Genomic DNA, 22,668 nt, shown 5'->3' with positions numbered 1-22,668 from the left:
AAGTCACAGTATCCCGTCCCCATCACAGAGATGGTCAAGCCTTTGTCACATGACAAATAGGACCTTGATGCTGCTTTTCATCCACCAGGACCGGGCAGAGAGCTGAGAGAAGCAGAGAGGCCTGGCCCTGGCTGCAGTCCATGAGCCGATGCTGTTGTTATTAACCAAACAGAGTGGTAACTCTGAAACACAGATTTGCCCATTTACAGCTTGTGGCACGCTCCTGGGTGGTGACGGATGTTTTCTGAACCGTTGACGTATCGTTTTCACACAGTGAGATGCAGTTCACGTACAACATGTGCATATAATTTGGTAAATGTTACAAGAAAGAAAACAAAATCGTGGGATTTCTTTCATGTGACAAAGTCCCGGCCAACTTTTGGCTGTGAGGTTGAGGACAGACTCCCGGAGGGATCGCTGCTCACAGTGTGTGGGCACCGAGGGTCTCCTGCAGGTGGGATGAAGGCAGACGAAGGAGCACACAGCCTCGCACTCTAGGGATGAGCAGAGGGGCTTTCTCCCCGCAATGGCCCCTGGTCCCTAGAGAGAAGGGCCCCTTTCCCCTCAGTTCTGATGGGGACCCACAGGGAAGGAGACCTCTAACAACCAGGGAGGAGCGAACGTGTGACCTGCACAGAAGGGGACATGCCTGCCTGGGGCCGGTCCCTGCTCTGGACTTGACACTGGTCTAAGGGTTTGTGTGAGAGACACCACGTCAGTCCTGACCACTGAACGGTCACAAGGGAGCTGAGGACAGACTCAACCAGAGAAGGCTGAGTAGAGCATGAAGTGCCCTGAGGTGAAGGTGAGGCCACTAGAGGGGACCCGTGGCCTGGACCTAAGGCAGGGTTCAATGGACAGAGAGCCCTGGGATGCAGAGGTTGTCTCTGATGGGTTCTGGTCACCCAGTCACACAATGGTGTGTCTGGCCCGGGCCACTAGAGGGTGCTAGGGTGTTGTTTTGAGGGACTAGGTGTGTTTTGAGGTGTTACCCACCACCTGGCACTGCCTAGCGCCCTCTGCTCTGGGCTAACAGCTGTGACTTCCCCACCTATAGGCCTCACACAGTCCCACCCTGCAAACACCCATGGCCATCCTCAGGCAGAGGCACTTGCCTCGGGCTCTTGGAGGAATATTATAGCAGGTGGTGTGGGTGGGGATCTCATTTGCATGAGTGGGCCCTCCCTCTGTCAGAGTATGAAGAGGGGAATGGAGAGGCGTGGGGGAAGTTCTGTGTCAGCTGTGGGGCCCAAGAAGGCAGGACTCGGGGATGGTGTCCACCATGGCCTGGTCTCCTCTGCTCTTGACCCTCCTGGCTCAATGCACAGGTGACTGGATAGGGAGCCAGAGGAAGGGCGCTGGGAAGTTGGGTCCTCCTTTTGTCTCTAGACCCACAATCACCATCTCTGTGTGTCTCCCTCCTCCAGGTTCCTGGGCCCAGTCTGTGCTGACTCAGCCGCCCTCAGTGTCTGGGAACCCAGGACAGAGGGTCACCATCTCCTGCACTGGAAGCAGCTCCAACATCGGGGGTAATTCTGTGCAATGGCACCAACAGCTCCCAGGAAAGGCCCCCAAACTGCTCATCTATTGGAACAGCAATCGACCCTCAGGGGTCCCTGACCGATTCTCTGGCTCCAAGTCTGGCAGCTCAGCCACCCTGACCATCACTGGGCTCCAGGCAGAGGACGAGGCCGATTATTACTGCTCAGCATGGGACGATAGTCTCAGTGGTCCCACAGTGCGGCAGGCCTGTGGGGAAGTGAGACAAGAAGCCCTGTGTCATCTGTGAGCTGGGTGAACACTGCAGCCACTGCTGCTCAGGCTTGGCCTGTGCCCTGTGACTTCTGCACATTCTGTGGCTGCTGTCCTGGTTTCAGGTTCACCCATGGACACTGTATGGGATTGAAGGATGCTTCTGTCCTTTGTGTCCTCAGAGTCGGTCACAGCAGCACTTTCCCAGAGTAAGTGTCCTATATGAATCTGAAAGTCCATTTTCCCACACGATGGAGACAGTTTACTTCCAGACTGTTTTAAATATGTTTTTTGTAATGGTAACAAAAATGTAACGTAGTGTAGATTCTCTGAAAGTATCACAAGGCCTCAGCATTGTGTGTGCTGTGGGCGAAGGATAAGTCAGCTGTTTGCATCTCTTATTATAACGTCCTTCCCTGTAATCAGGGCTGAGTGCTTTGTGTTGCCTTCTGATATTAGTGCAGCAGACGGCCTTTTTGAAGTACAAAATTACACCGGATTGGTGGTTCCAGAGGTGGGAGATGACGGAGGTGACCCACGTGGGTACAGCGAGTGAAAGGGGACTAACTTCCAGTTGTGAAATGAATGGTTCTGGGGACGTCACGGCCAACATGGGGACTACGGCAGAGATGCTTCGATGGTGGGTGTGTGAACTCAGCTAAAGGAGCAGACCGCAAACGTTCTCAGCAGATGAAATAATAAAAATCGTTACCATGCATAGTGATAGAAGTTAATTAGACTTATCTCGTGATGATGTTGTAATATATATCAACATAGATCGATGATCTTGTACACCTGATACCAACATAATGTTGTGTAAAATTATATGGCAATTACAGAGACACAATAACTAAATGTAATTGTAAAATAAATCCTAATTTGTGTGCCCAGAATCACCAGAATCATCATGGGAAGGTGAATAGTGTCTTTATTAATAGTCTCCCCAATCTGAAAACAGCCGAACATCTGTGCATGAATGTGTAGTAAGTTGGCAACAGACTCAGCGCAAGCTGGTGGCAGTAAAGATGTCCCCACAAAGTGGCTTATTTCAGAAGGGGATGGGATTCACAGTGAGATGCTCATGATGTCCCATGTTGGAAGAGACCAGCTGTAGGGGGAGCACGGACATCTGGGAGGCACGTGGATTAGAAGGAGAAGAGGTCACTAGTGAACACAAGCTGTTTCCTGAGGAGTGATAAAATCATTGTACGTGACAATGTGATGGCACCTAAATGCACTACGACCTTGTCAATGCATTGAAAACTGTGAAGCACAAGGACAGACGCTAACGTGTGCACGTGACATGCAGTTTAGGAGGCGGAGGACGCTGTGGTGGAATGTGGAAGGTGACAGGGGCCCATCAGTTTGCACTGGGAAGGCATGAGCCCCGCCCCGGGGCCTTGGGGCCAAGCTACTGACCGAAGTACCTGTGACAGTGAGGGGCTCCAACTAGACTAACAGCAGAGGAAACTGCACATAAATCTCTGCTCCAGGTGATCATGTGGATTCCCAGGGGGTACAGGTACCAGTGCAGGTGTGGCTCTGCCATGCCCTGTGGTTACATAATCACATGAGTGGGTGGGCACGGGTGGGAGGCGGACTCCTCACTCTAGTCATGGGATTCAACTGCTCACTGTGGGGAGCAGGGGCGATGCTCCGGGCAGTGCCATGTTAGAGTTGCGGGTAGCAGTGCGAACTCAGGTTGGTTCACGGAGACAGACGACGGCACACGGAAACATTTACAAACGTGCAGGTGCCTGCACTGGTTTCCTCAGAGACACCCCATTGTCTGTCCATGGACTGGATTTGCAGGGATGGGGCCCCATGGTCGCGAGTCTGCCCTTTGCCAGGTATCGCCTTCTATACTGTTCTCAAAAATGAGTTATAAACTGTTTTAATCAACCCTACCAGAGCGATTTGAAAGTCAACTCATTCTTTCTAGAACTAACTGAATATTCGCCATCTTTTATTTTATGAACAAGCAGCAGACAAGGTCACGTTGGGAGGCCCCTGAGGACGGATGGCGGTGATCTGGGCACAGAGCCTCAAGGTGACCCCCGCTCTCAGTGTGGGGTCGCTCGTTCCAGGGGGGATACTGATGACAGTGAGGCTCCACACCACTACCCGTGGGTCATCCACAGGGGCTTCCTTTCTGTACTTCTCCATCCCTGGACAGAAGGGCCTTGATCTTCTCAGGGCTGTGGGGGGAACCACAAGGAAGAGAGCTCTCACCACAAGGGAGGGGCAATATAAGGAAAACACGTGTGTCCAGCACAGTAGGGGACCTGCCATTCAGGGGGCGGTCACTGCTCTGGACTTGCACCTGACCTCAGAGAAGTTTGTGTAACACACACAGCCTGCGTCCTGACCACGGAACTGCCGGGGAGGACATGAAGAGACTCACCCTCGGGTGTCTGTGTAGAGCGTAAGTCTGCTCTCAGGTGATGGGAAGCTAGCTGAGGGCACACCTGGCCTGTCTCTGAGGCAGGAGAATGGTGGGCAGAGCAGAGGGGGCAGAAGCTGTCACTGATGGCTCTGGTCACCATGTGGCACCATAGTCTGTATATGTCTGAACACCAGGGGGCGCTCCTGGCCTGTTCCTCAGGGTTCTGGGGTGATAGAGCTGGTTGCAGCCACCTAGCTGTGCCTATGCCCTTGGCTCAAGGGTCATAGATGTGACTTTTTTAGTCCTTGGGTCCCACACCCCTTAACCCTGCCACTTCCCTCCCCATGCAACCTCAGACAGAGGGGCCTGTCCCAGGGACCAATAAAGAATCAGAAAGCTGAGGGGCCTCCTTTGCATGAGTGGACCCTCCTTTTCTGAGAGTATGAAGAGGGGAAGGGAGAGGTGTGTGGGAAGCTCTGCTTCAGCTGTGGGGTCACAGAAGGCAGGCTCAGGGATGGTCTCCACCATGGTCTGGTCCCATCTCCTGCTCACTCTCCTCTCTCACTGCACAGGTGACTGGATAAGGGGACAGGGGATGGGTCCCTGGGCAAACTCATGCTGTACTTTCTTCTTTGTATCTAGACTCGTAATTACCATCTCTGTGTGTCTCCCTCCTCCAGGGTCTTGGGCCCAGTCTGTGCTGACTCAGCCGCCCTCAGTGTCTGGGAACCCAGGACAGAGGGTCACCATCTCCTGTGCTGGAAGCAGCTCCAACTTCGGGGGTTATTATGTGCAATGGCACCAACAGCTCCCAGGAAAGGCCCCCAAACTCCTCATCTATGATAATAGCATTCGACCCTCAGGGGTCCCTGAGCGATTCTCTGGCTCCAAGTCTGGCAGCTCAGCCACCCTGACCATCACTGGGCTCCAGGCAGAGGATGAGGCCGATTATTACTGCTCAGCATGGGACAGCAGTCTCAGTGGTCGCACAGTGCTGCAGGCCTGTGGGGAAGTGAGACGAGAAGCCCTGTGTCATCTGTGAACTGGGTGAACACTGCAGCCACTGCTGCTCAGGCTCAGCCTGTGCCCTGTGACTTCGGCTCATTCTGTGGCTGCTGTCCTGGGCCCAGGGTCACCCAGGGACACTGTCTGGGATTGAAGGATGCTTCTGTCCCTTGTGTCCTCAGAGTCAGTCACAGCAGCACTTTCCCAGACTAAGGGTCCTAAATGAATCTGCAAGTCCATTTTCCCACACGATGGAGACAGTTCATTTCCAGACTGGTTTGGATTCAGTTTTTCTTGTGATGTTCAAATAAATAAAACATTGTGTAGCCCCTGAGCCTACAGTGGGGCCTCAGTACATTGTGAGGTGTGGGTGAAGGATGAGTCTGCTGTTTGCATCTCGTGTTATAATGTCCTCCAGTGTAATCAGTGCTGACCTGCTGTTTTGGCATCTGATTTTCAGTGTAAAATATGTGCATGTAGAAGTATAACATTTTAACAGATCAGTAGTTTCCAGGGGTCTGGGATGAAGTTGTGGCCCACGTGCTTAAAGGGAGTTAAAGGGGACCCACTTCCACTTGTGAAATGAATGGTTCTGGAGACGTCAGGGCCAGCACGGGGACTACGGCGGAGATGCTGCGGTCGTGTGTGTGTGAACACAGCTAAACGAGCAGACCCCAAACAGTCTCAGCACAAGAAATAATACACATTCATCACTACATGATGGATGTAGGCAGACTTCCCTTGATGATTTTGTAATACACATCCATGGAGATCGGTAGTGTTGTGCAACTGACACTCATCAGTGTTGTGTGTGAATCAACCTGAGTAAAAAGATACAATGAAAATTATTATAAAAAGAAATGCAAAACTTGTTTCTGTTCATAGAAAACCCTGCATGTGACACTTCACAGTTGCTTTACTGAGAACGTCCCCAATCAGAAAGCAGCCACACCCCTGCGCGTGGGCGTCCATGTGGCTGTCAGCAGCCTCAGCCCAGCTGGAAGCGGCAATGACGTCCTCCAACAAGCGGCCTGTTTTGAAAAGGGGATTTTTATTCCCAGTACGATTCTAACTACGTCACATTTTGGAAGAGGCACAACTCGAGAATAGTATGAACACTTGTTGTACACAGGGTTTTGCGAAGAAGAACGGACTATGTGAAAACAACGTATTTCCTTGGGAGCAAAGGAATTATTCTACACGACCATGGAATGGCACGCAAAGGAGACCATGGCTGTGTCGTATCCATTGAAAACTTTATGGCACAATGACAGAAGCTTAAAAGAGGCACAAGAATTGTAATGTAGAAAGTTGGGGATCCTGTGGTGGAATTTTTAACTCAATCTTATTGAGGTGACTCTTACAATACTAACATACATGCATTTTAAGTCGGGTAAGTGGTGACTAGTTATACATTTTAATAAAAACTTTTCCAAGGAATTTAAAAATTTTTTCCAGATCTTTCTGCATGTTTTCCCTTTTTGCTCTCAGAGACATGCCACAAACAATGTCATTGTGCAAGGTGCCTGGCAACTTTTGACTGTGACCTTGAGAACAGACTCCCAGGAGGGATCGCTGCTCACAGTGTGTGGGGACCAAGGGTCTCCTGCAGGTGGGATGAAGGCAGACGAAGGAGCACACAGCGTGGCACACTAGGGATGAGCAGGAGGGCTTCCTTCCTGCAACGGCCCGTCCCTAGAGAGAAGGGCCCCTATCCCCTCAGTTCTGCTGGGGGCCCACAGGGAAGGAGACCTCTAACAACCAGGGAGGAGCGAACCCGTGTCCTGCTGAGAAGGGGACATGTCCGCCTGGGGCCGGTCCCTGCTCTGGACTTGACACTGGTCTAAGGGTTTGTGTGAGAGACACCACGTCAGTCCTGACCACTGAACGGACACAAGGGCGCTGAGGACAGACTCGACCAGAGAAGGCTGAGTAGAGTATAAAGTGCCCTGAGGTGAAGGTGAAGCCACTAGAGGGGACTTGTGGCCTGGGCTTAAGGCAGGGTTCAGTGGACAGAGAGCCCTGGGATGCAGAGGTTGTCTCTCATGGGTTCTGGTCACCCTGTCACACAATGGTGTGTCTGACCCTGGCCACAGGAGGGCGCTGGGGTGTTGTTTTGAGTTTCTAGGTGTGTTTTGAGCTGTTACCCACCACCTGGCACTGCCTAGTGCCCTCTGCTCTGGGCTAACAGCTGTGACTTCCCCACCTATAGGCCTCACACAGTCCCACCCTGCAAACACCCATGGCCATCCTCAGGCAGAGCCACCTGGTTTGGGCCCAGGAAGGAATAATGTAGCAGGTGGTGTGGGTGGGGATCTCATTTGCATGAGTGGGCCCTCCCTCTGTCAGAGTATGAAGAGGGGAATGGAGAGGTGTGTGGGAAGCTCTACTTCATTTGTGGGGCCCCAGAAGGCAGGACTCTGGGATGGTCTCCACCATGGCCTGGTCCCCTCTCCTGCTCACCCTCCTGGCTCACTGCACAGGTGAGTGGTTGAGGGGACAGGGGAAGGGCGCTGGGAAGTTGGGTTCCTCCTTTTGTCTCTAGACCCACAATCACCATCTCTGTGTGTCTCCCTCCTCCAGGATCCTGGGCCCAGTCTGTGGTGACTCAGCCGCCCTCAGTGTCTGGGAACCCAGGACAGAGGGTCACCATCTCCTGCACTGGAAGCAGCTCCAACATTGGGGGTTATTACGTGGCCTGGTACCAACAGCTCCCAGGAAAGGCCCCCAAACTCCTTATTTATGATAATAGCAAACGACCCTCTGGGATCCCTGACCGATTCTCTGGCTCCAAGTCTGGCAGCTCAGCCACCCTGACCATCACTGGGCTCCAGGCTGGGGACGAGGCCGATTATTACTGCTCAGTATGGGACAGCAGTCTCAGTGGTCCCACAGTGCGGCAGGCCTGTGGGGAAGTGAGACAAGAACCCCTGTGTCATCTGTGAGCTGGGTGAACACTGCAGGCGCTGCCGCTCAGGCTCAGCCTGTGCTCTGTGACTTCTGCTCATTCTGTGGCTGCTGTCCAGGGCCCAGGGTCACCCAGGGACACTGTCTGGGAGGGAAGGATTCTCCTCTCCCTCTGTCTTTAATGTCATTGAAAGTGGCACTTTTCTGGACTAAGGGTCCAAACAAAAGTGAAAGGCCAACTCTGTCCAGCTGGAGCTGTGGACTTTCCGGCTGGTTTATATTCATCATTTTTAGTAATGGAACAAAAAAGTAACATCGTGTTGGGCCCCTGAGCCTACCGTGGGGCTTCCGCACTGTGCGTGATGTGCATGAAGGAGGAGTCAGTTGTCTGCATCTCATATTATAACGTCCTCCAGTGCAATCAGTGCTGACTGCTTTGTGTTGTCTTCTGATTTTCAGTACAAAATATAGTCTCAGACAAACATAAAATTAGAACCATTTCATGGTGCCCATACATGGGAGATGAAGGGGTTGGCCCACGTGGGTACAGGGAGTGAAAGGGGACCCACTTCCAGTTGTGAAATGAATGGCTCTGGGGACGTCAGGGACAGCACGAGAACTACGGCAGAGATGCTGTGATCATGCGTGTGTGAACACAGCTAAACGAGCAGGACCCCAACAGTCGCAGCACAAGAAATAATAAAAATTGTATCTTTGTATAGTGAGAGATGTCAACTAGAGTCACTCTCACAGGCTTTCTGTGCAATGTATATCCATATAGAATGATATGCTGTGCCCTCCAACTAATATACCATTGTATGTCATTTATAACTCAATATAAATAAAATATATAAAATGAATGATAAAAATAAATTCAAGTCTTCTGTCCACAGAAAATCGTGCATGCGAATGTTTGCAGTTGCTTTATTAACAGTCTCCCCAGCCTGACAGCCACCAAAGGCCGTGCGTGGGTGTGTATTACAGCTGTGTGTGGACTCAGCCCAACCTGGAAGCAGCGGTGAGGTCCTCCAACAGGTGGCCTCTTTTTAAAAATAGATGTGATTCAGAATATATTTCTAATGTTGTCACATTTTGGAAGAGGCAGAACTCTAGGGAGAGTATGAACATCTGTTGTAAATTTGCCCATGTGAACACAAAGAAGGAGCAACTGAATTATCCTACGTGACAATGTGGTGGCCCCTAAATGGCACTATGACCTTGTCTAGTGCATTGAAAACTGTGAAGCACAAGGACAGAACCTTAACATGTGCCCATGACATGCAGTTTAGGAGGTGGAGGACCCGGTGGTGGAATGCGGAAGGTGACAGGGGCCCATCAGTTTGCACTGGGAAGGCCTGAGCCCCGCGTTGGAGGGATGGGAGGGAAGCTACTGACTGAAGTACCTGTGACAGTGAGGGGCTCCAATTAGACTAACAGCAGAGGAAACTGCACATAAATCTCTGCTCCAGGTGAAAAAGGGGATTCCCAGGGGGTACAGGTACCAGTGCAGGTGTGGCTGTGCTGTGCACTGTCGTTACATAATCACGTGAGTGGGTGGGCACGAGTGGGGGCCAGACTTGTCACTCTAGTAATGGGATTGACACCTATCACCATGCGGAGGAGGCACCATGCTCCAGGCAGTGACGTGCTGGGGTTGCCAATAGCGGTATGAACTCAGGTTTGGTTTCACGGACACGTATGGTTGCATATGGAAACATTTACAACTGTGCATGTCCCTGCAGGAGATTACTCATGAATATTTCATTGTTTTGTCCATTGAGTGGAATCGCATATGATGGTGCCCAGTGTTGTGAATCTGCCTTTCCCCAGATATCGGCTTCTCTAAGACTCTAAGAATAATAACGACGGCTTCTTGGTAGATATGACTTGAGAGAGAGAGAGGAAGGCGATGGGAGAGAGACAGGGAGAAAGAGAGGGAGAGAGACAGTGAGAGAGACACAGACACACACAGATAGGGATGCTGTTGTTCCACTTATTTACGCAATCATTAGTTGCTTCCTGTATGTGCCCTGACCAAAGGCCGAGCCCACAACCTCGCCATATCTCGACTTGTTGTAACCGACTGAGCTACCTGGCCAGGGACTACTTTATGTCATAACTGCAAATTGGTACCTTTGAACTTCTTCACTCATTCTGTCACACCCTCCCTCAGCCTCTGGCAACCACCACTTTGTTCTCTGTATCTTGTTTATTAGGTTTTTCTGGTTGCTCAGATTACACATATAAGTGAGATCACGGTGTCCGTCTTGCTGTTTGACTTACTTCACGTGGCATAATGTCCCCAAGTTTTATTCATGTTGTGTCAAACGACAAGATTCCATTTCTCTCAAGGCTCATTTATACACTGATTTAACATTATATATTATACGCGACATTATCCTTAGCCATTCACCCATCAACAGATAGTTAGGTGATTCCCGGGTGCTGGCTCTTGTATAACATGCTGTCCTGAACCTGGGGCTGCGGATGTCTTTTAGAGATGTTTTAGTTTTCTCCAGATAAATACCCACAGGTGGAACGGCTGGATGGTAAGGTGGTTCTGGTTTTAGGAATCAAGCCCAAGGAACAGTGTGTAACCTGCTGAGCTGCAGAGACCAGCAGGGCTCTTAGGGCTCTGGGCCATGGTGAGGTGTGTGCGCTGCAACCAGCAGGGGGCGCTGTGGGACTGTCCTGTGGTCCCCCAACAGCTGCTCAGCTGGGACCCTTTACTCAGTGGAGCCTGGGGCTGGGGGAGGGGCGGGAACTCACTGATTGTTACTCTGCAGGTGGGTCCTCTCTGGCCTGGCAGATCCTGTGAGCAAAGACCTTTGTGTTCTCTCAGCAGGTGCTTCCTCCCCCCCCCCCTTTTCTTTCTTTAATTATATTTTTTCCATTACCATTTAGTCCCCCTTAATCACTCCTCCCCCCACAATCACCCCACTGTTGTCCACGTCCATGAGTTCTTTTCCCTTTTTACCTGTCCCTCCACCCTCTGACCTTCCCCCTTAGCTGTCACTCTGGGCTCGATCTAAGAGTCTGTCTCTATTTTCCTTGTTGAGTTCAGTTTGTTCATTGGATTCCACATAGGAGTGAAATCACATGATGTTTGTATTTCTCTGACTGGCTTACGTCACACAGCCTAACATTCTCCAGGTCCATCCCTTCTGTTGTAAAGGGTAAAATTTTCTTCTTTTTTGTGTCTGAGTAGTATTCCATTGAGTAAATGTCCCATAGTTGTTTTATCCAGTCATGTACTGATGGACACTTAGGCTGCTTCCACATCTTGGTGACTGTAAGTAATACGGCGACGGCGATGGACATGCGGGTGCTTATGTTCTTTCAAATTAGTGTTCGAGGTTCATTCAGATATACTGTGTATGGCCCTACTGCCCTGAATGCACCTGATCTGGTCAGAGCTCCATGATTTTTCAAGGGGTGAATCTAACCTCCATCCTCCTCTGTCTGGGGTGTGAGCTGAGCTCCAGCCCCAGGGCTCAGGGAGGGGCTGGGCAGCCCCTGGATGGACACACATTTGCATGGACAGCCCCTCCCCTGGCAGAGGGTGGGGAGAAAAGGAGGCCTGGGCAGCCCAGCCCCACTGTGGGCTCAGGGGCTGTGTGCACCATGGCCTGGACCCCTTTCCTCCTCGTGCTCCTCTCTCACTGCACAGGTAGGGACAAGTTACTTATCAACAAGAGATTTCCCTAAGCTGATTTTGTTTCATTCTGCTCGAAAAAATTTTATAATGGTTCTTGCCACATCCCTTATGAATGTCTGTGTTTGCAGGTTCCCTCTCCCAGCCTGTGCTGACTCAGCTGCCCTCCCTCTCTGCATCTCCTGGAGCCACAGCCAGACTCACCTGCACCCTCAGCAGTGGCTTCAGCGTTGGCGGCTACTACATATACTGGTTCCAGCAGAAACCAGGGAGCCCTCCCCGGTATCTGCTGTGGTATAAATCAGACTCAGACAAGCACCAGGGCTCCGGAGTCCCCAGCCGCCTCTCCGGATCCAAAGATGCCTCAGCCAACGCAGGGCTCCTGACCATCTCTGGGCTGCAGCCCGAGGACGAGGCCGACTATTACTGTGGTACAGGTTATGTTAGTGGGAGCAGCTACAGTCACTCACAGTGTCTCAGATGACGAGGAAGTGAGACACAAACCCCTGGGCCCAGAGCCCTTGGCTCTGAGCCCTTTTTATCGACAAGGCTCTGTGATGACACTTGCAGGGGAGGCCCCTCTGTGGTTGGACCTGACCTCCAAGGTGGAAAAGTAGCCCACTATGATGCCTGGTACCCCAGTCCACATGGGCTGTCCCAGCAACAACCTCAGGTGATGTAACAGGGCTCACGTGCCCATTTGCTGGGTAACAGTGATTAATCAAGAAGAAGTGCTATTGTCAGCAGTGACCAATATCAAGCAGGGCAGTCATGTATTGAAATAACTAGTATACACATAGATTTTACTTAGAAGTTCCTTTGGATCCGTGATGAATTACTCTCACTTTTCTCTCCTATGTTTCTGAAGTCTCAGGAAGCAGAAACAAAACCAAACACAAAACATTTATGACACAGAAATGCTGCATGTCATCCATGTGCAATAAGACCAGAGTCTGTGGAACTGCCCTCTCCCCTGAAATAAGGTGACAGCCCTTCCTACCTTTGTCCTTGGTCACAGCCCAGGACATCCCAGCGGGGGGACAGTTGCTCACCGCAGGGATTCTGTGTTGTGAGGGCTCAGAGCAGAGACAGTCCCATTCCCACCCTGTCCCTGAGCTCGGGCGGGCCGAGGACCACTGGGTCTCAGGGCCTGGACACTCAGATGTGAGAGTCTAGGTGGAGACTCAGGTGCAGGAGGAATTGCAGGGGCAGAGCTCACCTGTGAGCCTTGCTGGGGCCCTGAGTCTTCAGGTGTGACACTGAGGAACAGGGGGTCCTCAAGGGGAAATATGGGGTCTTAGGCCTGGAAATTCTTTGGGTCACTAGGTGGTGGGGGAGGCTCCTCAGCAGCTGGAAATGCTGATCCTGCTGCAGGGCACGTGGGGGCAGTGGATCCATGGATGAGGTGCTCTCACAGCTGCCACCACTCAGGATGGTGGGGATGCTCATGAGTGGGTTTCCTGAGCCCACAGGCAGTGACTGTGTCTCCTCCCCTCTCAGATGTAATTGGAAATTTCTAGCACTCGAAGGTGTGGGCCGGGCTGTGGGCCAGCAGGAGCAGGACATCCCCAGGGTGCTTCCCACCCTGAGGCCAGCAGAGCCAGAGCAAGGGACTAGTCTCTCACCCACCTGAAGGGAACCAGCTTGTGACAGACACTTCCACACGGTCCCCAGAAGATGTCAGATCACAGAGCAGTGGAGTCAGGGCTCCACCTTTGCCAGGGCCCAGTGCGAGCTGAACACACTCCCCCTGACCTTCTGCTTAGCCCCGCGGGAGGGTGGCCTGATTAAAGGAAGAGAAATCGGGACCCAGGGGCTCCTCCTGAGGTCTCCAAATGTCCAAAATCCAGTAAATACACACCATAGTATAGTGAAAAAAAAGTAAACAGAAAAGTCAAAGCTTGAATGGAAAAAGAAACTCTATTGATACTAACACAGAGTGGACTGAGATGAGAAAAAGGTGACACTATTACTTTGACAAGGAACCTAAATCCATGTGAAGAGCAACAATGAGTGTTCCTGGGACAAATGGGAAAAGAGAAAAACACTGAATTTAAAATGGAGTCATCCAAGGAACCAAATGGACATTACATTGTAGAACTGAAAGGCACAATAAGTGCAATCGAAAAAAGATACTTTCGGCAGGGGATCAGGACTAGCTTAACTTTCTTTCTCTCCTTGCATCCATCCTCCCTCCCTTCCTTCTCTCTCTCTCTCTCTCTTTACTTTCTCTTTCCTTTCCTTCTGCCCTTCCTCCCTCCTTACCCCTCCCGCCATCCTTCCTACCTTCCCCCCTTCTTCCCTCCTGCCCACTCCCTCCCCTCCTCCCTCCCTTCCTTCCTTCCTTCCTTCCCTCCTCTCACTCTCTTCCACCACCATTACTTCAACAGTTCCCATCACCATGACTGTTCCTGAGAGGACGTCACCAGGGGGCGCTGTGGGTCTTCTCAGAGGCTGAAACCAACTCTAATGGTGCTAATGGAAAGGCCCTGTGCCCACATTCATGGCCTGAGTTAGACCTGACAGACAGCAGGTGCTTCCCCTCAAGGGACAGACCAAAAGCTCACAACAACCACTGCATTCTGCGCACAGGAAAGCCAAGGACTGTCCTGAGGACCCAGAATTTGATGGTGGTGTGTGATCATATTTGCATAGTGCCCCCAAAACACACCCTTCACCCAGGGAGCTGAGGAGGAGATAAAGGGACACCCAGAGACCAGCGCCAGACCAAGGCCAGGGGATTTGGAAAGTGTCCACCATGGCCTGGAGTCCTCTCCTCCTGCTCGCCCTCCTCGCCCTCTGCCCAGGTCCGGGGATGCTTCACAGACCAGCCTTTTGGAGGGATCTGTCTGCCTTCTTCTTCATTCCTGACACGTGTCTGTTTTCATTTCAGGGTCCAGGTCTCAGGCTGTGGTGACTCAGGAGCCCTCACTGACCGTGTCCCCAGGAGGGACAGTCACTCTCACCTGTGCCTCCAGCACCGGGGCCGTCACCAACAGTAACTATCCACACTGGATCCAGCAGAAGTCTGGCCAAGTGCCCAGGACACTCATTTATAACACAAACGGTAAACCCTCCGGGACCCCCGCCCGGTTCTCAGGCTCCATCCTGGGGGACAAAGCTGCCCTGACCCTGTCGGGGGCCCAGCCCGAGGACGAGGCCGAGTACTACTGTGCTCTGTGGCACAGCAACCATCCCCACAGTGACACATGCAGGGGGGAAGTGAGACACAAACCCAGGGCTCAGGGCACCCTCTGCTTCTGCCTTCCCCGATCCTGCTCACAGAGGCTGGTCGAGGGAGTGCGGGCTCAGGAGGTTTCTTCTCCACGGCCCCAGGGGTGCAATCGGACCCACATTTCTAAGCCGTGACATGATTTAAGCCACTGTTTCGTGAAGACAAAGTCCTCTTTAAAACCAGAGCAAATGTCAGCAACAATGTCACAGGTAATGGACAGGACAGCAAAGGAAAGGTGATCCCCACGCGGACACACACGACACAGACAGTCAGGTGTGATGGTGGCATGGCTGGCACTGAACAACCAAGACACACTTCATAATCTGGTGTAAAGAAGCGGTGGAGGCAGAGCCCCTGGGAAATGGAGCTGCAGCCGCCGTCCCAGAGGAGGTTCCTTCCTTCTCTTCCTTCTCCATCCTCTGTGATGCTTGAGGACAGGAACTCCTAACCTCTGTTCTGGGTGAGAGCAACGGCATATTCCAGCCGACCGTTCGCACAGCTAACGGGAGAGCAGACAGCCTGAGGACGGGGCCCACAAGTCAGGACGCTCCTTAGACCTGGTCCACTGTGTGTAGCTAAAGAACAGCTGCTTATTTTCACTGTAGAAATTTCTTTGTTGGCTCATTAAACGTACGTTCACAGAAGCATGTCCCTTCTATTCATGTAACTATTTCCTCCCCTTTCACATAAAATGCACTGCCTTCACCCCATAATTGGACACACTGTGGCTTTCTGCATGAAACTATGTCCCAGGCTTGCAATTCTTCTTAACCCAAATAAATGGTTGTAGCCTCTGCCATTGGCTTTTAGTTTTCAGGTTAACATTAGTGATATTGTACAGCTATGATTTATGAAGAGAAATACTAGAGGGAAACATAGTAGAAACATAATAAAAACATAGCCCACATCTTGAGAAGGACATGGGTTTGGAGTATATGGACCCACGGAGCTGATCTCTGGCACCCCCTGCCAGGTAGAAACTGCACCAGGTGCTCAGCAAAGGGGCGGGGCTTCCAGCACAGGAAGTGGAGGAAGAGGACAGTGAGCATCCTTCCAGCCTAAGTCCAGCTGTACCAGTGGGCCTGGGGTCCTTCCCAAGCATGGCATCTTGCCACCCTAGCTCCCCCAGGAAAACAGGCTAAATGGATTCCTGGAGTATATCCTCCTGGGACTTACGTGAGAAAGTAGGGGGTCAAACTGAGCCAGCGATGACGCCCCAGATGCAGGGGTGTCCTGCCGTGAATTCCTTCAGAACTGCTCATGACTTGCCCAATGGCCGAGAGTCATCCTCCAGTAGGTCTAAGCTGACACTTTTTCTGGATGTGCAGTAGGGTAAAGGGTTGCTCATGGTCACCTGTAAGGACAGTGCTAGAATTGGGGGGTGGGGTCAGACCAGCATTTAACCTGAAAGGGTCCAGCGGTGAATTTCAGTTTAGCCACCAGGGTCCTTGTGTGCTGGTTTACAGGCTACAGACGGGAGATAGGAGGGCGGAGACGGGTCCCAATGCCGACCGGTCCCAAATACCTTGAAGGAGATATGAAAGATTGTCCCTTAATTATTGTAGAGAGGGTACGTATGACTTATCACCAGAGAGGGGCCTCACCAGATGGGTGCGTGTGAAATATAACTGGTCATTATGCAAGGAATGGAATGAAGTGTGACAATAATAGTATCAGAGGGGGAACATGAGTGGTCCCGGAGAGTGTAGATGGGAACCCGCCCGTACACACCAGGAGTGGCACAGGGAGGTGTGGGGACTGCAGACACACTGTGTGCAGAGCACTGAGAATGACAGTGTCCTCGGGAGTTGAGGGGCATGTGTATCTCAGCAGTCAGGCATGAGGCACAGGCGGAGCCTCCATGGCGGAGTGAGGGACAGCACTGTGACCACACCCAGTGCATCAGGATCACAGTATTGGGGAGTGCGGTCACAGACATGAGGATACAGTCAGTGACCCTCTGAGCTGCAGGGACCAGCTGGGCTCTAAGGCCTTTAGGGAACACAGAGATGTGTGCCCTGCCCAGGCCAGGGGGCACTGTGGGCCTCTGCTGTGGTCCCTGCACAGCTGCTCAGGGAGGACTGTTCACTCAGAGGGGGCCGGGTTTGTAGGCTGGGCTCTGTGCTCACTGCTGGAGATTCAGCTTCTGTGTCCTCTGTAGCCTGGCAGAGTCTCCAGAGCAGGGACTTTGTGTGGTGTCAGCAGGTGCTTCCTCCCAGGGATCTCCCAAGGGGTGAAGCCACCCTCTGTCCCCCTCGGTCTTTGGTGTGAGCTGAGCTCAGGGCTCACAAGAGGGCTCAGGGAGGGCTGGGCAGCCCTGGTCGGTCACACATTTGCCTGGATGGCCCCTCCTGTGGCAGAAGGTGGGAAGGAAAGGAGGCCTGGGGAGCATCAGAAGTTGGTCTAAGGTTAAGGAATCAAATCAAGGGGTCACAGCAGAGCCCTCCCATCACTTCCAGGGACCTGAGGCTCCCTCTGTCCCTGAGACAAGGCACTCCAGGTGCTGTGTGATGAGGGAGATGTGGGAGGACACCAGGCACAGAGCTGGCCTGGCACTTACCCAGGTACCTGAGTTGTGATGTTAGGGAGTAGGGCGTCAGGCAAGAATAGGTGTGGGGCCTGAGGACATGAACCCATTTCTGGGACCTGAGATGATGAAGGAGAGGCTCCACCATTGCTGGAAAAACCGTGAGGCTGCTCCAGAGAAGGTGGGTGAAGTAGGTCCCTGGATGTGACTTTTCTACAGCTCCTACCTCTCAGAATCCATAAGAATTTGTGTGAGGGGTGTTTCCTGAGTCCCCGAGAGCTGGAGTGTGTCCTCCCCTCCCCTCATGTCCCACTGTAGCTTTTACCCAGCCCAAGTTCACAGGGGTCTTTGGAATATCAGAGTCCCCAGGGTACACACAAGGAGACTCCATCCATTCAGCTGTCACCAGGGGAGTAGCAGAGTCAGTGTGGGCGTCTCTGACGCAGCTCCAGACCCCCAGGCAGAGCCCATATGTGTGTGACCTCGGAGGCATGGTGGACCCCCCTGAGTGCCACGCCAGCTCTGCAGAGTCAGGTCAGTCCACACAACCCCTGTGATCACGCAGGGCTGCAGCCGGAGGGTGAACCAGGCTCCTGGTCTCGGTCAAAGGAGCTGAATGCAACCCAGTGACACAGGAACATGCAGTCCATGGAAAGTGCTAGAACATCTGCCCTCCACTCCCCCCTATTTCAACCCCCGCACATCTCCCCCTCTCTGTGGGCAACAGCAGCTCAGGTTTGGATTCTCTTTCACTGTGCTAGTAAAGCTGCAGGGACTGATGCTCTGAGACATTCCTACCTTAGGGATGCGACAAAAATGACTCTCGTTCTTCCTGCTGTCCAATGAAAAGAACGTTTCTTTGTCACCAGAAGCGACAATACCTCCACTCACATGCTGACTGGGAATGACAGAGAATCCTGGCTCATGAGAGCCAGGAGCTTGGTTCCCCCCCAGCCCTGCTGCCCTGTCCCAGGTCTGTCCCCGAAGCCTGGCCCAGGAAGTGCTGATCATTCCTTGAGCTCTGACCTCTGCACACAGCAGAGTGCTCTCTCTCTCCTGCCGTCACATTCTGAGGAACTTCCGAGTTCCCAGGCACAGGAGGGAGCCCTGTCCCTTTAAGGCCCTTGCTGTCAGGCTCATAACCTTTATGCAGTACCCAGTTTACTAACAAAAATCCTAATTATTTGAAGGTTGTTTAAAAGCATTTGAGTTCATTCAAGTCTAGAGCCTACGATGTAACACTCAATACCACCAATTACCAAAATTACATGAAAATATCAAGAAAACTCTGGTTGTTCTTCAAGTTCAAATGTGGAGCAGTTTTCAAAAAAGTTGATAGGACTCAGTGTGGGATGAGGGCATTAGGTTGAAAAGGGAAAATAATAAACACTAAAGAGATGTTTATAGTAGTGGCTCATTTCTCAATCTTTAGACTGAGGATAATGTTAACATTGTACTAAAAAGGGGAAAAGGCAAAGAATCACAAATACATAATATATTCAGAGAGGAAAGAATAAAGTGTCAGAATATCCCTGAAGGGGACAGGAGGGGCAGAGTGGAGATCAGGGGGACAGGACACTTCCTCTCTGACTGTGCCGATTAGAGTGACCAAGAGGGACAGGACACACCAGCACCGGGGCAGCGGGGGTGGGAGTCCAACTGCAGCGTGTCCAACACACACACATAACATGTGTCCCCGAATAAGGGTCCTTCACATAGACATTGTGTCAGTACAAGCTGGCAGAGTACAGTGAAGGTTCTGAGCCTTGAACTTGGTTTGAGATGTTCCTGGAGGTGTAAGGCAACACACAAGGGGAGGAAGCAAAGAAAATGTCAAGAAAACCTGAAATTTCTAGCAACATAAACGTGGTGAATGCGTCCTGCATGCAGCCACCTGGAAGTCATCGGTTATCAGGAGACAGTTAATGTGTTAGTTCCCCACCCCATGGAGAAACCCACTCATCCTCCTGTTACAGGTAGTGACGTCCCAAAGGTCCTTGTGTCAAATCAGGTTGCCCTCCAGGAGTGGGGGGTATGGTCCAGGGGCTGGTGGGCCCTGGATCAGAAACCAGCAGGGGGCACTGTGAGGCTGGTCCCCTCAGGAGCAGGTTAGGAAAAGGTCAAGATGTGAAATGCTCTACTGCCTTTTGCGCACTTGGACAAAGACCTTCCCTTCCAAGTATGGAGTTGACGTATCCCTGACTGTTCATTTATTTAAGCAGAATCTAGTGTCTGACACTCACATCAGCGAGCACCGTCTAGAACACACAGTCCATTAGATACCAGGCAATAGGTAAAGCTTGGCTAAAATTATATGCATAATAATATACTTACTGTGTGCTGAAAAAAGGGAAGGATGTTGAAGCACTCTTGTTTGTGCCTTGGAGAAATAGTGATTAAGTGTTAACAAGGGAGCAATCACAGTGAAAAATAAGTGTCCTGCCATAGCACTCCCGCCGCCGTGGGACAGTCACTGCTGTGGGCCTGCTCCCGCTCCAGGGAAGACGACCCGAGTGAAAGCAGTGTGGTGCTGACCACGGACCAGCCGAAGGACACGTGGGCCGCCTCACCCGGAGGGGCCTGAGGAGGACATGAAAGTGTCCTGGAGTGACGAGGACCCTTCATAAAGGGGCACCTGGCCTGTCCGTAAGGGAGCAGGTCAGTGAACAGGGCTGTGGGCAGGCAGGATGTGTCTGTGATAGGCCTCACCAGCATGTCACACAATGGTGTGAGTAGGTGTCAGCACCAGGGGGTGCTCAGGGAGTGTTCCTGAAGGTGTGGTGTAATCAGAGCTGGGACCTTTGACTTGGCACTGCCTGGAGACCTCTGCTGAGGGCACACAGCTGTGGCCACGCCCTGGCCCTCAAACAGACTCAGTCCTATGCCCCCTGATATCCCCAGGCACTGGTACCTGAGGGAGGGCCCAGTGAGTGACCAGAAATTGGGGGTGTCTCATTTGCATGGGTGGACCCTCCCTGTCTCAGAGTATGAAGAAGTGAAGGGAGAGGTGTGGGGGAACTCTGCTTCAGCTGTGGGGCCAGAGAAGGCAGGACTCAGGGGTGGTCTCCACCATGGCCTGGTCCCCTCTCCTGTTCACCCTCCTGGCTCACTGCACAGGTGACTGGATAAGGGGACCGGGGACGAGGCCTGGGGAGGACACTTGGGGGTCTTTTTCTTGCTCCTGTCTCTGGACCCTCAATCACTGTCTCTGTGTGTCTCCCTCCTCCAGGGTCCTGGTCCCAGCCTGTGCTGACTCAGCCGCCCTCAGTGTTTGGGAACCCAGGACAGAGTGTCACCATCGCCTGCAGTGGAAGCAGCTCCAACTTTGGGGCTGGTGAATATGCACACTGGTACCAACAGGTCCCAGGAAAAACCCCTAAGACAGTCATCTATGGTAATAGCGGCCGACCATCCGGGATCCCCGATCGATTCTCTGGCTACAGGTCTGGCAGCGTTGGCACTCTGACCATCACTGGGCTCCAGGCTGATGATGAGGCCGACTACTACTGCTCAGCATGGGACAGTAGTCTCAGCGGTCCCACAGTGCCGCAGGGCCATGGGGAAGTGAGACAAAAACTGCTGTCCCCTGCAATGCGGTTCCCCGGTGCAGTCCCCACTCCTCCGAGAAGACAGCTGCTTTCTCAGTTTGCGTGGCCTGAACTCAGGTCTGAGACCCACTGCAGGGGACTTGGATGGGAACATTTGTCACATGGTTTGAGTGCTGCCTCTGAGGCCTGTCTGTGGCAGCAACACATTGTGCAATTTTCTCCAATGAGGGGAGTTCCTGTGTGTGAGGGCAGGCTGTCCTGGGAATAGAGTGCAGGATGGGTCAGGAAGAACAAGGGACACGGAACCCAGCTGTGTCCCAGTCAGTGCACATCCGGAAGGCCCAGCGTGTGTGCTGTCACCAACATGTCCCCACACAGCCTCTGCTCTTCTCCTCACTCATGATGGGTCCATCCTGTGTGACCCACGACCCATTCCCGGGAGCAGGTCTGGCAGCTCAGGCTCCTTGACCCTCCCTGGGCTGAGAGCTGGGGACAAGGCCACCTCTTGCAGCCACCCTTGTGGCAGCAGCCTCCCTGCTCACACCAAGCTGCAGGCCTGTGGGACCTGACACCAGGAGAAGCCCATTGTCATCTGCCAGGAGGGGGCGTCCTAGCACCTGCTGCTCAGACAGCCTGTGGCTTCTGCTTCTGCTGCCACCACCGTGGGCCAGGTTCTTCCAGGGCAGCCCCTGGGGAGTGGATGTGCCTCCTCCACCTGCTGTGCTCCCAGCACCTCACCGCAGCCCCTTCCTACACAGCAGGTCCCACAGGAAACAGGAAGTCCAGCTCCCCATCAGCTGGGGACACAGAGAGGCTCTGCTCTGAAGCCCAGGAGCTGAAATGGGGGTACAATCTCTGGTCATTTCAGGCCCAAGCTCTGACTGGGCCTCCTGCATCTCTGTCATTGATCACTGACTTCTTTCCTGGGTGTTCCCCAGCTGCCATCCTCTCCTTAGCCCTCCCTGCGAACAGCTGTGCCTGCAGCTCACAGGGAGGGGCCTCTGTCCAGGCTGCACCGGCCCCGCAGCGCCTCGGGCTGTGGCTGAGCTTTGGGGCCTGGGGACGACCAGGTGTCCGTTCCCATCATGCTACGATGCAACCATCGATTTCTTCTTGTTCAATTGTATTGTTAATACTTGCCGTGTGACGTTGAATGACAATGCAGGTGAAGTCACCTTGGTCAGTTCCCCATCTTTGTGGGAATGTCATCTTCCCGCCTCAGCAGCTGAGGGCTGACTGTAGGGCTCGGGCGTGTGTGTGAGGAGGGAGTGTGAATCCCTTTCTGTAAATGTGCCTGCTGTTCACTTTGTATGTGTTTTCATGAGAAATGTATTTTAAGATGGTCAAAGGCTTGTCTGATGTGTTGTGATCATAGGATTTTTTCCTTTGTCCCATTAGCATGACGTGCTATAGGACAGGTTGTCAGCAGGGACCCTGTGAGCCGTATCTGAGCGAAATCAAACGTGCCACTTGCGTGTCTCTTTACTAGTCTGATACCGGAGTCTCTGGTAACATTTTGATGGAACGTTCGCATTCATAATGCACATTCTTTTCCCTTTTCTGTATTTTCCCTGTCAGCTGTTGGTATCTGTGTTACACCTGCTTTCTGTAAGAATTAGAAAACATTCCATTTCCTCAAAGTTTGGGGAAAAA

General features: G+C 52.4%; 2 gene segments (V, D, J or C); both read left to right on the top strand.

The window, feature by feature from the left end:
- The window catches only part of LOC112310504 (immunoglobulin lambda variable 5-45-like), a 715,836-nt gene that overhangs the window by 116,683 nt on the left and 576,485 nt on the right, over positions 1 to 22,668 (top strand).
- The window catches only part of LOC128781375 (immunoglobulin lambda variable 5-39-like), a 591,472-nt gene continuing 580,432 nt past the window's right edge, over positions 11,629 to 22,668 (top strand). Inside the window, 2 exon segments of the V gene segment in view lie at positions 11,629 to 11,720; positions 11,837 to 12,168. Of these exon segments, the coding sequence occupies positions 11,675 to 11,720; positions 11,837 to 12,168 (378 nt within the window).

This window comes from Desmodus rotundus, chromosome 7 (assembly GCF_022682495.2).
Source record: "Desmodus rotundus isolate HL8 chromosome 7, HLdesRot8A.1, whole genome shotgun sequence".
Classification (NCBI taxonomy): domain Eukaryota; kingdom Metazoa; phylum Chordata; class Mammalia; order Chiroptera; family Phyllostomidae; genus Desmodus; species Desmodus rotundus.
This window is presented reverse-complemented; position numbering and strand designations above follow the sequence as displayed.